This window comes from Oryctolagus cuniculus, chromosome 3 (assembly GCF_964237555.1).
Source record: "Oryctolagus cuniculus chromosome 3, mOryCun1.1, whole genome shotgun sequence".
NCBI lineage: Eukaryota > Metazoa > Chordata > Mammalia > Lagomorpha > Leporidae > Oryctolagus > Oryctolagus cuniculus.
Window position 1 is genome coordinate 63,560,736 of NC_091434.1, and position 17,921 is coordinate 63,578,656.

Sequence of the window (17,921 nt, forward strand, 5' to 3'; positions counted from 1 at the left end):
TGCAGCGCCGGCATAACATATGACACCAGTTCAAGTCCTGGCTGCTCCTCTTCTAATCCAGCTCTCTGCTGTGGGCTAGGAAAGCAGCAGAGAATGGCTCAAGTCCTTGAGCCCTTGCACGCACATGGGAGACCCAGAAGAGGCTCCTGGTTTCTAGCTCCTGGCTCCTGGCTTCAGATCAGCTCAGCTCTGACTGTTGCAGTCATCTGGGGAGTGAACCAGCAGAATGGAAGACCTCTCTCTCTCTCTGGCTCTACCTCTCTCTGTAACTCCCTCTTTTAAATAAATAAAATTTTAAAAACAACATGAAAGAAATCAGTAATACAGTAGAAGTAAGAAATATGAGGATGAAATATTGGGGTGAACAAAGGTTGCCTGATAAAGTGCTGGATGTCCACTTGAATTTAAATTTTAGATAAACAAATGATTTTCATAAAGTGAATACAACCAAATATACTTACTCTACTTATAACAAACATCTTGGAGTTTTATTTGGAAAACCTGGCAATCCTGGAGTGGAAGAATTCAGAGACGTATCAGCAGTAAAAAAAACTGTTTTAATTTAAATATCATAGAGCATGACTGTGTACAGTAGTACACAGTCTGGGTTCTAGTGTGTACTACTAGTGTGTACAGTAGTACACATGGTCTGGGTTCAGTCAGACTACATTTTTAGAGGTATTATATTTAGAATGAGACTCAAAACCTTTTTTTTTTTTTTTTTTACAGGCAGAGTGGACAGTGAGAGAGAGAGACAGAGAGAGAAAGGTCTTCCTTTGCCGTTGGTTCACCCTCCAATGGCCGCCGCTGCAGCCGGCGCACCGCGCTGATCCGTTGGCAGGAGCCAGGATCCAGGTGCTTTTCCTGGTCTCCCATGGGGTGCAGGGCCCAAGCACCTGGGCCATCCTCCACTGCACTCCCTGGCCATAGCAGAGAGCTGGCCTGGAAGAGGGGCAACCGGGACAGAATCCGGCGCCCCAACCGGGACTAGAACCCGGTGTGCCGGCGCCGCAAGGTGGAGGATTAGCCTATTGAGCCACGGCGCTGGCCTTCAAAACCTTTTACAAACTTAAATCATTGACATGGTTTGTGCAAAAATAATTTTTATTTATTTTCATTTTATTTGAAAGGCAGTGATACATACATACACAGGGAGAGAAAGAGAGAGGGAGGAAAAGAGGGAGGGGGGAGAGAGGGAGAGAGAGAGAAAGAGAGATTCTTCCATCTGCTGGTTCATACTCCAAACACCTGCAACAAGGGTGGATCAAGTTGAAGCCAAGAGTTAGAACTCCATCAGGGTCTCCAAAAGTGGATGTCAGGGGCCCAAGCACTTTAGCTAGATCAGAAGCTGAGGAACTGGGACTCAAACCAGACTCTCTGATAGGGAATGCAGGGGTCCCGAGCAGCAACTTTTGTATTGTGCCAAATGCTCACCCAAGTGACATGGTTTTTTAATCCAATGAAATATAACATCCTCCTCCAATATCAAAAGTGACCATGAGGCCTTCAAAAGGGGTCCTAACACTATTGTATTGCCAGTGGTCTAAAAAACTTAGTAGCTAATGCTCATTTCAAGGAAACTGCTAGTTAGACCCTTAAACTTCTAGAGGAACTACTGATGGATGGGCAAAACAACAGCCCCTCTCCCCAGCACCCTGCTGGTAGATTCAGGAGGGTGAAACACAGTTTAGGGACCCTACCTCGGAAAGAATGCAGTTCTCACTAGGCCAATCTAGTCATCATAGAGTCAAACTGGGGCCCTTCCCCACTCTCTGACTACCCAGCAACCACAACTATGCTTTTAAAGTATCCAAATTTTATTTTTAAAAAATAACTAATTCAACCACAGGAGAAAAATAAAACAGTAGGAAATACTTGTCAATTGAGGAAAAAAAGTTATTATAAATGTACTATAAAAATACATACAATGAAAATGTACTTAATAGAGCTACAGCTTACAGTGAAATGTGGGCAACTTGTTTCATTTTTATTAAGCCTGGGTTTATTGCTTTGGGTTATTGGTTTATGTTCTCAGAACTTAATTTATAGTCTCTGGATGATTGGCTCAAAACAAAGCAAGTGGGTCAGCCTCTGAGTTGGAGTGCACCAGCTTAAGGGGATGTGACACAGGTATTAATTAACCTGGGCCTGCACCAGCACCCCCCAAACAAAAATCGCAAAAAAAAAAAATCCAACTCACTCCACTCTCACAATGAACTTTCAATAAATATAATTTGTGTCTTTACTTGGCACTGAAATTCTTTCTCTGTCTCAGATCTGCCAGTTTTAAGACTACCAATTCATTAAGGCTCAAATGATATGATGCCTTCTCTACAGTATCTCCCCAGGTCCCTACCCTGTAAGTTCTTAATGAAGGCTACATTACTCCTAGCAGGCACTCTGAATATTCCTGAAGGTCTTTTCCTAGGGTTGTCATGACCTAACCCTGCTATATGAAACTACATACTGTTTTACTATAAATCATCATTTCTCTTTTATTTATTTTTTAAAAAATTTAAAAATAGAATTCAGCATGTAACTGAAAAAAACCTTATGATTTAAAAAGTGAAACTCTTTGATTATTCTCTTTATTTATTATTAAAGTAAGGTTTTTGGACATTTTTCAAACTTAGCTAATATTTCTATAGCAGTATTATCCCAAATTGGCTGTTCATCCATAATGAACAGATTTGTCTGTGTTATTAATTAATATTACTTTTTAACTTACATTTATTTCTCAGTCAGATGTGTGTTTTTAACAGAGTGCCTTCAGAAAATCCTTAGTGAAGCCATCAAAATAATAACTGTATTATTAAGCTAATTTTATACTCAATTGCTAATGTTGAACACGTGTTTCCCGAATGCAATGCTATCAACTTTTTCGTCATTTATTTTCATATACATATCAATGTAGAATTTGAAACTTGGTTAAGATAATAAAATTATTTAGTCAAAAGTTATATGTTTTCCACATAAGCAAAGATACTTTAGTTTGCAAAAGTTTAGAGAACATATCTAAATCATTGCTGTTATTTTATATTAACATTAAAAGACAAACATCAGAAAAATGAGAATTAAAAACAAAAAAGACAATGTAGTGTTGGCCCAGAATTTGATAAAACTGAACAATGGAAAAGAACAGAGAGTCAGGAACAGGCCTGTGCATATACGCAAACTAAAAGACTGACTAATAAATGGAGCAGGGAAAAAAATTATTTGAAAAATAAATAAATATCTACCTCACATTATATACAAAAACTCCAGATAGGTAAAAATTTAAATTCAGAAACAAAACAATAAAAAGTATGGATATAATTCATACATAGAGTAAGGAAAGGATTTTTAAGCAAGATATAAAAAGACATTGACTGTAGAAGAAAAAAATAATAAATTTGACTACACTGAAACTAAGTACCTGGGCTGGTGTTATGGCATGGTGGGTAAAGCCACTGCTTGTAATGCCTGCATCCCATATGGGCACTGGTTCATATCCCGGCTGCTCCACTTCTGATCCACCTACCTGCTAATGGCCTTGGAAAAGTAGCAGAAGATTGCCCAAGTGTTTAGGCCCTTGCTGCCCACGTGGGAGACCCAGGTGAAGTTCATGGCTCCTGGTTTCGGCCTGGCCCAGTGCTGGTCATTGCAGCCATCTGGGGAGTGAACTGGTGGATGGAAGATCTCTGTCTCTCCCTCTGTAATACTGCCTTTCAAAATAAATAAATAAATCTTTAAAAACTAAATAAAAAACTAAGTAGTTCAAAGAAGGTGGAAAAGTTACAAACCAGAAGCAGAAATTTAACATTCACACATGAGTAACTGATAAAGGATTAGTATAATGGATATATAAAGGACTTCCACAAATCATTAAGAAAAGTACTAACAACCCAATAGAAAGGTGAGCAGAAGACAAGCACAGGCTTTTCACAAAAGAGAAAGTACATGTGGAATAAATATGAATTCTGACAGTGGCAGTGTTAAAGAGGATACATATTTACAGAATCTCTCCACTGTTGGTGAGAATGTAGATTAGGGCAACTATTGCAGAAAATAGTTTGGCTTTATGTACTAATGCCAAACACTCAAATAGTTAGCAACACAATAATTTTTTTTTTACTTATGACAACTTTTTTTTATTACTTTTTTTTTATTTAATGAGCATAAATTTCCAAAGTACAGCTTATGGATTACAATAGCTTCCTCCCCCCCGTAACTTCCCTCCCACCCACAACGTCCCCCTCTCCCACTCCCTCTCCCCTTCCCCTTCACATCACTATTAATTTTCAATTATCTTTATATACAGAAGATCAATTTAGCGTATGTTAAGTAAAGCTTTCCACGTTTTGCTCCCACACAGAAACACAAAGTGTAAAATACTGTTTGAGTACTAGTTATAGCATTAATTAAACACCTAAGAGTAATTGTGTATTAATTACAGAGTTCAACCAATAGTTTTAAGTAGAATATAAAATGCATCTTTTGTGTTGTTGTGGCTTCCCCCCCCGACCTCCCTCCCTCCCGTGGCCCTCCCCTCACCCACTCCCTCTCCCATCCCGCTCTTCATCACGTTTCATTTTCAATTACCTTCATACACTGAAGATCAACTTAGTATATACTAAGCAGGGATTTCAACAGGTTGCACTCACACAACCGAACCAGGTATAGGGTATTGTTCGACTAGTAATGTTGTTTTTGAGTTTCATAGATAAACATACTAAGGACAGAGATCCTGCGTGGGGAGCATGTACCCAATGACTCCGTTGTTGATTTAACAATTGGCACTCTTATTTATGATGTCAGCAATCACCCGAGACTCTTGCTATGAGCTGTCTAGGCTATGGAAGACCCTTGAGTTCACCGACTCTGAATTTGTTTAGTCAAGGCCATATCACAGTGGAGGTTCCTTCCTCCCTTCAGAGAAAGGTGCCTCTCTCCTTGATGGCCTGATCCTTCTGCTGGGGTGTTGTTCACCAGGATCCTTCATTTAGATTGTTTTTTGCCACCGTGTCATGGCTTTCCATGCCTGTGAGACTCTCATGGACCTTTTAGTCAGATCCGAATGTCCCAAGGGTTGATTCTGAGGCAGGAGTGCTGTTTTGGGCATTTGCCATTCTATGAGTCTGCTGTGGCAACACAATAATTTTACTTCTAGGTATATATACCTGGGTAAGCATACCAAGAAAAACTCTCGTTCATGTACACCAAGGGCATATATAAAAATGTTGCATAGCAGCACTTTTCAGAACAGCAAAAACCTAGAAACAATCCAAATGCTGAACAATGCAAGAGCTGGCAAGTAAACAATGCTATATTCACACAATGGAATTAAGATATAGTAGCGAAACCAGCGAGCCACGATGACATATGCAACTCCTGGCTCCTGGCTTTGGATCAGCTCAGCTCTGGCCATTGTGGCCATTTGGGGGGTGAACCAATGGATGGAAGACCTTTCTCTCTGTCTCTCCCTCTGTCTGTAACTCTACCTCTCAAATAAATAAATAAAATATTTTTAAAAATATATAGATAGGTGAACAAGAGTAAGTGAAAACAGAATATACTTTGTGAAGTTTTTTCATAGATTTTATGCACCTGCAAAGGCAACAGAAAATGGCAGAAGTGCTTGGAACCCTTTAGAAAAGGTCCTGCGTCCTCTGCAGGCTACAAGGCCTTGGGTGGAGTAAGTGCTTGTGAATTTGTTGAATGCACAAAATAAACCAATTAACTTGGAACTTTGACTTCTTAGAGAAGGATATTTAATTATGCCAGATAATTGCCTTCCTACATTCTGGAGTGTATCAGGCACTGTTAGGAATGCAGTATCTGATGTGTCAGAAAAATATCTATGCTTGAATAGAAAATGATTGATTCAATAAGTTTTTCCTATAGTTGATAAAGCCTAAGACAGTCTAATAAGATTCCCAAGAAACTTCAATAGCTCCATTTATGTCATTAAAGTAGTTAAAATGCGTTAAGTACATACTATGGGCCAAATGCTTTAATTAGCTTGAACTTTCATAATAAATTTACATCATTTTTTGTCCCTGTTTTACCAATAAGAGAACTGTAATTCAGTGAGCTTAGGAAACTTTTCCATGATCACATTGTTGGTGACAGCAGAACAAGGAAGGATTTGACATTAGGTGGTTTTACACGGAACTAGTTTCTTTCAAACATGTGTACTACCTGAGGACATTTTGATTGATGTCTTGACCAATTTTTTGTTTGGTTGGTTGGTTTGGTTTTTACAGGTTCTTTCAGAAAGGGTTCCATTTGCATAAGCCAGAGAAGGACAAAATCATCTCTAAAGAACCCTTCCATGGCATAAAGACACACAGGTAAGAAAAGTACTTGATGTGCTTATAAAACAAAACAGTGTTATTAAAGTCTTCACTAGAAGAAAGTAATTAAATCAATTTAAATTCTCTGCATTACCTTCAACTTCTGTTACCATATAGAGAAAGCATTCCTTCAAAACCATTTGAAGTGTCAGTCCCAAGACATTCTCATTTATTTTGGCAGCAAGAATCACTGGGATGAGCAAAAAAATTCTACTTGTGTGAGACACTAATGCTGGCACAGCCAGCCAAGCTTATGGAAATTCCATTTTGTACCAGATTCAGTGAACTCGTGCATTTAAAGGCTTCCTGAGGTACCCAAAATAAAACCCTAAACCAAGAAGGGAAATAAAGCCCCTCGACATTTTTGGAAGGGTTCCAGGAAGAGTTGAGGGAAAGGCATTTACCCAGAACAGAGATGGTAGTGGCAGACAGCAAGAAGGAACAGTAGACATTGGAGAGATGCAGATGGAGGTGAGATTTTTCAGAGGCAGAACTATCAGAACTTGACATGTCAGATGTGAGGAGTGACAGAGCAGGCAGCTTGGCGGGGCAGACTCGCTTCCTCGTGGGTCTCTTAGTCTACCAGCAGAGGCCCTGAGAATGTGTTCCACAACCCTCCACAGAGAAAGCCTCAAAAACCAGTGCAGAAACCAGACTGCTGCTAGAATACCATTGCCAGTGGTCGTTTGGTTTGTATTCTCAAGGCTGGTATGCTGTGAAGATGGCAAACTGTAACACTATGATTAACCTTAGCCAGAAAATGTAAAGTGTAACCTAATAGGACAGCTCTGTGCACTTTGTCACTGCTCAGGGCTTAAGAAGAAAACAGATGAGGTCTATAACATCTTAGACAACAGCCAGATGAAAATTTGTGTCATTTCACAAAGGCATGGTGGCTGGCTGGCTGTCACCATGGAAAAACAGTGTGGAGGCTTTGTCAACCAGAAAATGTGTTCAGAGGCAGATAACAGTTTTATTTTAGGAATCTCATTTTTTTGACTATAGAGTTTTGTCAAAGACCTCTCCCATACAATGCATTGTTTTCATGGTTTTACTGCAGAAATGAAACAGGCATAAACAGGATATAACTGACTATGAAAGGTACCAGTCTTGGGGCTGGTGCTGTGGCATAGCAGGTAAAGCTGCCGCCTGCAGTGCCGGCATCCCACATGGGCACCAGTTTGAGTCCCGGCTGCCTCACTTCCGATCCAGCTCTCTGTTATGGCCTGGAAGAACAGTGGAAGATGCCTCAAGTCTTTGGGCCTCTGCACCAGCATGGGAGACCCAGAAAAAGCTCCTGGTTCCTGGCTACAGATCGGCCCAGCTCTGGCCATTGCGGCCATTTGAGAAGTGAAGAGGCAGATAGAAGACCTCTCCCTTTCCCTCTTGCTCTCCCTCTCTCTCTCTCTGCCTCTGCCTCTCTGTAACTCTAACTCTGCCACTCAAATAAATAAATAAATCTTAAAAAAAAAGGTATCAGTGTTGAAGGAAATAAGTGCTACTTCAATATTTCTTGCCTCTTGGAAATAAGAGTGAAAGATGCTCAAATGAAGTGATTTGGAGAATAGCTCCATCAGAACACCCCACAGCACTTTCCAACCATGAGGAATCGATTTGCAGTGGCTGTACCCACATCTGTGTCTTCATGCTAATTCCTTTTTATGCACCATGTTATTGTGTAAGCTGAAGGAGGTGGTATCAGGAAAGTCAGTCCTATTATCATGAATGGATGCACAGTGGGGGAAACACTGAACCTGGACCGCAGAGAAAGCAAGGAAACACAGTCTCCCAAACTGGACCTTCAGAATAAAATGGCCTGGACTGAATGGGAGACAAAAAATAACAACCAGAAAATAGTTTTTTCTTAAGGCCATCCTTTATCAAGGATAAGGATATGACCATGGCTGTGGCTGAAATATTCACAATGCTTACCAACAAGCTGTAGCTATTTTTACAAAGCAAGTAAGAAACAATCATTTCCAATTGTGTTTGGAAGAGACTGCACAACAGAATTTGATCATCTCAAATTTTGGCAGGGAGAAACAGAAATGTGCTAAGTACCAAACATTATGCCTTTAACTCATATATAGGTTGCCTAAATGGAATTTTTCTACATGGCAAATACACATCCTCGGTCAGCAAAATCCACCCTGAGTCCTATACTACTTCCTGAAAGCCCAATTCCTTTCAATAAGACACTAAATTATTTTATTGCAAATACCAAATGCTTTCTTATTGCTGGGAATAGTATGGACTTAGTTTTTGATATATGCTCCAGGTTTTCAAGATTCTATTGCAAATAAAATGGTCCTTATGATATGTTATAGTAGTCCACCCTGTTTATTGCTTTCCAGAATTTCTATCATTAATTAACTTACCTCCTTTCAAGCTCACCCCTGACCAAAAAACTAAGCTATTCCCCAATTGCCTATTGGAGACCAAATGAAAGTCGCTCCATCACAGCAGCAGTGACGGGCATGCCAATTTCACAGTGTGATTTGTGCACTCATTTCATTTTGAAAATGACCCTGCCTTCCATCTGTCTAAGGCGAATGTCCTGCTTTTTTCAAGCCAGGCCTCTGGAGCAGCATCACGTGAAATAAGGAGGAAGACACAGAACGGCCTCTCTCCTGCCCACATCAGTGGCCATGCTCACAGAGAGGTAAAACAAAGATGCCTATGGCAATCAGAGAAGCTTAAATAGAGCAGACAATCCTTTTACTTTTTATGTGGTTTCAATAAGTCATTTGAATGTGAATGATTTCATAATGCGAACACAACTCTGTAAAGCACAGAATGAGGCTGAAGACATGAAAGACAATATCCCCTTGCCATGTTGTCATCTTGCTTTGATTTAATAACAATGCATTCAAAGTTTCAGCTCAATATATAAGGATTTTGAAATAATCAGCCTTCTGAGTATTAATTGCTTCCAACGAGCAAGTGTCAATCAGGCAGGCATAAAGGAGAAGACCCCACACTTCCTGCTTATTGAGCAGCACTGACCAGCATTCCTCAACCCATACACTTCCCTAGGTTGAAGACAAGAAAGGGCTGGAGCTGGGGACTGGATTGGAAGAAGCCTTGGCATATGGGATGGCTATAGTGGTTTCTCTCAGCTGCTTTTTCTGATGATCTTGCATGTCCAAAGCTATGCTCAACTTTCCTGAAATTTTCTGGTATTGATGCAATAGGAGATTCTCTTTCTGGTCTGACTCAGAAGAACACAGCTGTGGAAACTTCTCAGCAATGGAGAATGTCTAAGTGCATGAAGTTTGTTGATTTTTAGTATAGCATTTAGATACTACTGAAATCTCTAGGCAAAACAGATGACTGGGACCAATGCCATCCCCCACTAATCACTTCTAACACCTGCTCACAGCTACAACTCAGGCCAGGAAGTTCAAATTTCTACAGCACATTCCAAGCTGCTTGTGCATTTTAATGGGAAAATAACAATCCCGGTCCCCAAAGCAAGACACTAACATTCCTTCAAAACTGTACCCATGCATGAGACATAGATCAAGATAATTCATCAGTCACTTATTACTGAACTTATCATGGTCCTGCTGCTTCATATGTAGCTGTGTGATACTGGGCAAGTTACTTAATCTTTCTCCATTTGTAACATGCAGCAATCGAGGTGGTTATTAAGATTAGAAATAATATATGTAAGTAGTTCAATAGAGTACCATGCATGCAATTGCTGTTGGCTCTAAAATACGTGCACAGAGGGTGGACCCTGTGGCACAGTGGAATAAGGATCTCCATACTGGAGTGCCTCGGTTGAGTCTCAGCTTTTCTACACTTCCAATCCAGCTTCCTGCTATTGCACCTGGGAGGTAGTGGATGCTGACTCAAGTACCTGGGTTCCTGTTACTCATATGGGAGACCTGGATGAGTTCCCGGCTCCTTGTTCTGGCCTGGCTTAGCCACAGCTGTTTCAAGCATTTGGAGAATGAACCAGCAGATGGAAGCACTCTTTTTTGCTCCCTCCCTCACCATCACCATCCCCTTCTGTTATCAGCCTTTCAAGTAAATAAATCTTTAGAAGTATGTGTATATATATATATATATATATGAGTTATGGGCAGCAATATTACTGAAGAGGCAAACAAAGTATGTGCACTGAAGTCTACAACTTCATAGCAAAGATATTCTTGGACTTGGACTTGAGCAGCCTTGGGTGGGAGTAAGGCCAATGCACATTACGGATGACTATCAAAGACAATATGTTGCCCCATGCCACCAGCAGAGCTGCTACATATCATAGATGCTCAAAACTTATGATTATCTTGGAAAATACACAGTATATCTGTACCTCACTGCGATAAACAAGTTTTATATTTTGCTCTCTTATCTATTTCCATAATTCTTGATGGGAAAATTGTATTTATTCTCCTACAAATTGTATACTCTCTACGTCAGTCTAATCGATGACTATGGTTTTTTTTGTTAGTGATCAAATGCAATTTTCTATAGCATAATGAAGCCCATTGATTGTCACTGCTCCTTCATAGTCCTAACAAATTCAACAGAATTTATATAAAAATAGACCCAGGATAGTAATATGAAATCCAAAAACGTGACAAATTAACAATAGAAAAACAAAAATGACTTTCTGGGCGTTCTCTAAGTCTTCATAGAGATCAAACTCAGAACCTGAAGTGTGAAATGTAGGCAGTTTGTTTTCATTTTAGCTGAAAGAAAATCCACTTCTGGTCAGCTCAGTAATATCCAAAACCATTACAGCCTGCGAGCAGAGGGTGAGTATCTCAGTCTCTCACAGGCCCTCATGTCACCGGCTAACCTAGTAAAGGAGCAAATTTTAGTTTCTTTTTCCTTTGGAAAAGACAAGGCCGTGCATGTTCTAATGTTTCTAGCTGGCAGTGTTGCTTGGAACACCACGGCAGCACACAAGACCAACTTCAAAAATCAGGAAATGCTTGGTAATATCCACTGTTAACGAAAAGGTGGGCGGGAGATACTTGGACCTAAAACTCATCCTCTGCCTGTACCGGGGAAGAATGACAGCACTTTTCCCTTTCTTCAACTTCTAGAAACGAACAAAATTAAGATGTTGGGTGGCTGTGTCATTCTGTTTTTAGAAGGTGTGCTCTCAGGACAGCATAAAAAGAACCTACACTAATTCTAACTTAATCCCAGGGAAATAACCCGCTTTCCCAAACTGTTCCCTTCATGGAAACAACGCGAAACGACCCCAATAAGTGTGTAACACGAGTTGTACGAGCCTCAGAATCACGGACGACGTCGGGGCCTAGTCCATTCTCCAAGGAACCCAGAGACCTGAGAACACCACAAAAACCGCAAACTCCCGAAGGCTGAGGGTCCCGGCGGCTGAGACTACGCCTCCCAGCATGCTGCGCGGCCACATCCCGAGCGGCACCGCGACGGGAACGGTGCATGCCGGAATGTAAACTTCCGCCTCTGAACGGCACGGAGGTCTTTCTTTTCCCCTGCATGACTCACACAACTCGCCAGTACTGAGTCTACGAACAGAATGTGGGACACTGAGAGACACATCAGATGGTTATTGTTTATTCTGAACGGAGTCCTTCCGCTGCCAAGTCATCTCCGAAAAGACTTCCGCTTCCGGTTGCTGTGTTGCCGTGGTAACAAGTTCACAAAACGAACTGGGCAGTTATGGCGGGCCTGAGCGGCTCGCAGATTCCGGATGGGGAGTTCACCGCGGTCGTGTACCGGCTCATCCGGGATTCTCGCTACGCCGAGGCGGTGCAGCTGCTGGGCGGGGAGCTGCAGCGCAGCCCGAAGAGCCGCGCCGGCCTGTCGCTGCTGGGCTACTGCTACTACCGCCTGCAGGAGTTCGCGCTGGCCGCCGAGTGCTATGAGCAGCTGAGCCAGCTGCACCCAGAGCTCGAGCAGTACCGCCTGTACCAGGCCCAGGCCCTGTACAAGGCCTGCCTGTTTCCGGACGCCACCCGGGTCGCCTTCCTCCTGCTGGACAACCCCGCCTACCACAACCGGGTCCTCCGCCTGCAGGCTGCCATCAAGTACAGCGAGGGTGATCTGCCAGGGGCCAGGAGCCTGGTGGAGCAGCTGCTCAGTGGGGAAGGCGGAGAGGAGGGAGGGGGAGAGAACGATCCCGATGGCCAGGTCAACCTGGGTTGTTTGCTCTACAAGGAAGGGCAGTATGAAGCTGCATGTTCCAAGTTCTTTGCGGCCCTGCAGGCCTTGGGCTACCAGCCTGACCTTTCTTACAACCTGGCTTTGGCCTATTACAGCAGCCGGCACTATGCGCCGGCACTGAAGCACATCGCTGACATTATTGAGCGTGGCATCCGCCAGCATCCCGAGCTGGGTGTGGGCATGACCACCGAGGGCATTGATATCCGCAGTGTTGGCAACACTTTAGTTCTCCACCAGACTGCTTTGGTAGAAGCCTTCAACCTCAAGGCAGCCATAGAATACCAGCTGAAAAACTATGAAGCGGCTCAGGAAGCCCTCACTGACATGCCTCCTAGGGCAGAGGAAGAGTTGGACCCTGTGACCCTGCACAACCAGGCACTAATGAACATGGATGCCAAGCCTACGGAAGGGTTTGAAAAGCTCCAGTTTTTGCTCCAACAGAACCCCTTCCCCCCAGAGACTTTTGGCAACCTGTTGCTGCTCTACTGTAAATATGAGTATTTTGACCTGGCTGCAGATGTCTTGGCAGAAAATGCCCATTTGACTTACAAGTTCCTCACACCCTACCTCTATGACTTTCTGGACGCCATGATCACTTGCCAGACAGCTCCTGATGAAGCTTTCGTTAAGCTGGATGGACTAGCGGGGATGCTGACCGAACAGCTCCGGAGACTCACCAAACAGGTACAGGAAGCAAGACACAACAGAGACGAGGAAGGGATCAAAAAAGCAGTGAATGAATATGACGACACCCTTGAGAAGTACATTCCGGTGTTGATGGCTCAAGCAAAAATCTACTGGAACCTTGAAAATTATTCAATGGTGGAAAAGATCTTCCGCAAATCTGTGGAATTCTGTAATGACCATGACGTGTGGAAGCTGAATGTTGCTCATGTTCTGTTCATGCAGGAAAACAAGTACAAAGAAGCCATTGGATTTTATGAGCCCATAGTTAAGAAGCATTATGATAACATCCTCAATGTCAGTGCTGTTGTTTTAGCTAACCTCTGTGTTTCCTATATCATGACAAGTCAAAATGAAGAAGCTGAAGAGTTGATGAGGAAGATTGAGAAGGAGGAAGAGCAGCTCTCCTATGATGACCCAGACAAGAAAACCTATCATCTGTGTATTGTGAATTTGGTGATAGGAACACTTTATTGTGCCAAAGGAAATTATGATTTTGGCATTTCTCGAGTTATCAAAAGCTTGGAACCTTATAATAAAAAACTGGGCACTGATACCTGGTTTTATGCCAAGAGATGCTTCCTGTCCTTATTAGAAAACATGTCAAAACACACAATCATGCTACGTGACAGTGTTATTCAAGAATGTATCCAATTTCTAGAACACTGTGAACTTTTTGGCAAAAACATACCTGCTGTTATAGAACAACCCCTGGAAGAAGAAAGAATGCATATTGGAAAGAATACAGTCACATATGAATCCAGACAGTTAAGAGCTTTGATTTATGAGATTATAGGTTGGAATACATAGTAATGGCTGATAATGGCTTTTATTATAATGGCTCTGTTTTGTACATCTTGCACTATAATATCTCTGCTTAGCTTTTGGCATCTTTATATTTTTACATTTTGAATTTTGTACTCCTTAGAATTATAACAAAAATATTAGATAAAGCTTTGAGTTAAATCTACCACACAGTGAAATAATGTAAGAACTTTACCCCAGGAAAAATTCAAAATTGATGAATGCTGTGTTTGTTAGAACTTGTAATGGCTGCTTCCCCTCCTGTATCATGTAGGTTTTTATTCATCTTTAAGGGTCATTGCACAAGGGTTACATCAACTGGTAGTAGGCTCCATTAAGTCCAGAAATCAGTAGTAATTAATGTATAAGACTTTAGATGTTTAATAATCATTTCAGGGATTGTGTGTTTAACAGCTTACCCTCATTAATATATTAATTTGTAATGTGTATGTTTTATGTAGAGTTTAGAATAGTGTTTTTCCAGTGCAACATAATGCTTTTCTAATCAAGATTCCTTGTGCTATAAATGAATTTTTTAGTGTGCAAGATTCATTGGGAAATCTTGTATCCTTAATAAAATTATGGTGCTATGGTGTAGAGACAAAAAGCAATTATCATGAAAACATATTTCATTGTTTGCTTTTGCCCAACTTGTTAATAATATGAATACATGAATAAGTACTATCATTGTTTTTCATTATTTTCATTTATTTTTAATAGTGACTAACAGCACAGGTACTAAAAACTGATATCTTAATTCCTACCTTTGTGTTTGTAATTTAGGATATGCTAGAGTTGTTATTGTGTTGTAATCACATGGCTACATGGCCCATAACCCACCAAACTCCTTCCCTACCCCTATAATTAATGAAAAGGTCATTATATCTTAGATTCATAATGCTAGTTTCCAGTTCATAAATTCTGGTTGAGTTCCCATTGTGAACCTCACTCATTCTGGTCAGGTATTTTGTTTTCTGAACCCTGCAAGAGCTTTAATATTTTTCTACTCCTTATCCTTTCACTTCATAGATGTAACCCCATTTTGACCTCACTTAGGAAAAATAAAAAATACTGGCTTCAATCATTTCTGATTCTAGAATTTTTTTACCTAAAAACTGGAAATTTGGTTCCAACTTAATAGCTTTCTTTCTGGTAGATAAGGAACCCCAGTCATAATGAACTGCTTATGTTTTTCCAGCATGAAGAAACCATTTAGCTACATGGATACCCAGATGAAGTATGTTCAGCATAGTTCCTCTGTAGCATGACTGCTGGTTGTTCAATTCTATTGGATTAGAAAATTTGACTTTGAAGTACAATGGTTTTGAATTTTTGCCATGTTTAGTGTTAATTATCTGAGCTGCCATCATAGTGATGCTTTAATCCCATGTATGGAGAATCATCAAAGTTTAATGACCTCTTCAGTGTATCCCAGAGCCACATTCTGTCTGGGAACAGTTCTTCAAAAACTTCTGAACTAAAAAAAATGTTGGTGCAGTAGCTCTGTGTCCCTCTCAATCTCCATAACCCCTTTACTTTGGAGAAGTAAATAAAGTGAAATCTTATTTTCAACATCCACGTTAAAATTTTTTTCCTATTTTTCAAAACTTTTTTCGTGTATGTGTGTGTGTGTGTGTGTGTGTATGTAATGTAAACTGTCCAAAAACAAATGTTTTCCAGATTCCCTTTTGTAAATGGCTTGGCCTTTATTTGGCTACCATTTGTTTACCCAGGTGCTGTATGGTTGTGGTTTGAATGTATGTGTGTAGGTGTAATTTAGCTTTTAGAACATAAGACGCTTTTCAGAACAGTTTTTAACCCTTTGCTGCTGGGCAGCTGGGATTTCCTGCCATTAGTAATGCATCAGGAGACCCTGACTGCTCCTACCAGAACAAAGGCCAATCATAGCATTTACACCCTTCCTTACCTGGGCTCTCCAGAAAGGCACCAACTGGATTCAGATAACTGCTGGCTACAGCAAAGTCTCCTGAGACTTTGAGTCCATAGACCTAATGCTGAGGCCTGGAGGAGCCTGGCTTGGAGAGTTGAGGGCATCTCAACTCCCCAGGCACTTACTGTCCTTTACTTTTAGGATATACACTTTTTTTTTATTCATGTGCAAAGTACTCTGCTTTGCTTCTTGTTTTGAAAAGGCATGGGATTTTACAATGACCCCATATTAGCTTCAGGCTGTATTTGGTCTGGCTCTGCCAAGGCAACCACAGGCAGCATTTGAACTTCAGTAAATCCATAGCAAGTTAATTTTAAGTTGATAAGTTTGCCTGGCCTGTGAATGGTGTATAAATATCCAGATGGCCCTTGGCAGAGAAAACGTTCCCCATCAGTGTCCTAGAGAGTATTAAGTGCTCAGAACAATTTGCTTGACTAAAAGTGAGATTTCTATTTCTAAAGCTTCTACTCATTTGGCATTTCTTAATATCTGAAAAATTGTTTTAAAGAGGTCAATTATTAAATCCAGTACTTTGTAATCTTAGTCAACCCCTTGGTCCCGACATATGCATATACAGAACATCAGCATGTGTTTGTACACAGACGCTGTATCTGATTTCTCAGACAAGATCAGCACGAGATCTTGATCTGTATGTGCAGAACTCCCCCAAGCTCAGAGACTCCTCTCATCAGTAACATGACACCATCCCTCTTGGAATGTCACCTCAGCTATGGCATGATGTTGGCACTAATACCATCAGTGAAGTCAAGTGTGTAGTGGCTAATTCTGACCCACTTGTGAGGAGCAGACGCCTGAGATGGACTGTGGGGATGGAGATGCATACGTCATCAGCAGTGAGATGATAGGAAGGGTGATATCATAGGAGAGATGACATACATTAGGCTTAGAGGGGCTCCTGAGACAGAAGCCATAAAGAATAATGATAGCTTTGGCTCAAGGTTAGAATGATTTGTTTATACAGGGCTGTGGGGTAGATTCCCAAACTTATTAGGAAATGCAAGATAAAAAAGGGTGAATGCCTTGGAGAAGAAGTGTTAAGGGAGTAATCTCAGTGCTTTGCCCCACAGTCCTTACCTAGGCTCATTTCTACATTCAGGGTTAGCAGTGCTGTGAGCCTGACTCCAGGAAAGCAGTGCCTAACTCAAGAACTTAACTTTGAAAGGATAATATCCCAAAGAGAAACTTTTCGTTGCAGGTGAAGATCAGCACTTTCCAATAGTTTTTGGTTTTAGGTTCCTTCTTAACGACCATGGATGATGGGGAAGTATTCGAGAGGTTGTGGCTTTTTATTATTTTTATTTTTTTATTTTTATTTTTTTGACAGGCAGAGTGGACAGTGAGAGAGACAGAGAGAAAGGTCTTCCTTTGCCGTTGGTTCACCCTCCAATGGCCGCAGCGGCCGGCGTGCTGCGGCCAGAGCACCACGCTGATCTTTTCTGAGGGTATTCTCTGCACTGTCCCCACCCCCACGCTCCAGGAGCTTCCTGCCGTTAGTGTGACTTGCAGCCTATTACTCACCATTCACTAGCTGACTCACACCTAGCTGACCTGTAGGACTAAAGCGATATTTTGTAGTCAAACAGCTGATTTTTCTACTGAGCCAGTAACTGGGTCCTTGCTTGTTTGACTACATAACCCTGTGGCTGTAACCACCAGAGTTTACACTTTATTCTAAATATAAGCTATGAAGAGATATCAGAAAGTTCATGGAAAATGTGTATAATCATTGAATTCTTTTTCACTAACTTTAAAAGCCAACCTCACAAATGTAACTTTTTGAATTCCCTAATGTAGTTCAAATCCTTGAGCAGTAACTTTCTTAGTAGTAGTTTTAAGGAATTGTAACTGTCCAAAGACTATAGTTTGTTTTGAACTTATGATATAATGTTTTAAAATTTTTAAAGATTTTTCAACTTCCAGTCTCTATGGATGATGTATGGCTTACAGAAACAGGCTGT

The 17,921-nt window shown here is 41.2% G+C and overlaps 1 protein-coding gene and 1 long non-coding RNA gene across 2 annotated transcripts in view; one reads left to right on the top strand and one right to left on the bottom strand.

The window, feature by feature from the left end:
• LOC127491743 (uncharacterized) overlaps positions 1-4,537 on the bottom strand; it is a 48,978-nt gene extending 44,441 nt beyond the window's left edge. Inside the window, exon 1 of the long non-coding RNA XR_011387228.1 lies at positions 3,521-4,537. This is a non-coding gene — a long non-coding RNA (uncharacterized lncRNA). The remainder of the gene's footprint in view (positions 1-3,520) is intronic.
• Positions 4,538-11,742: 7,205 nt separating this feature from the next.
• LOC100340749 (intraflagellar transport protein 70B) lies at positions 11,743-15,565 on the top strand. Its single transcript, XM_070070622.1, has one exon. It carries the CDS (start codon positions 12,000-12,002, stop codon positions 13,995-13,997), a length of 1,998 nt encoding a protein of 665 aa, XP_069926723.1. The 5' UTR covers positions 11,743-11,999; the 3' UTR covers positions 13,998-15,565.
• The last annotated feature ends 2,356 nt before the right edge of the window (positions 15,566-17,921 follow it).

Coding starts and splice junctions, on each gene's coding strand:
- LOC100340749 (XM_070070622.1), top strand. CDS start 12,000: ATGGCGGGCCTGAGCGGCTCGCAGATTCCGGATGGGGAGTTCACCGCG.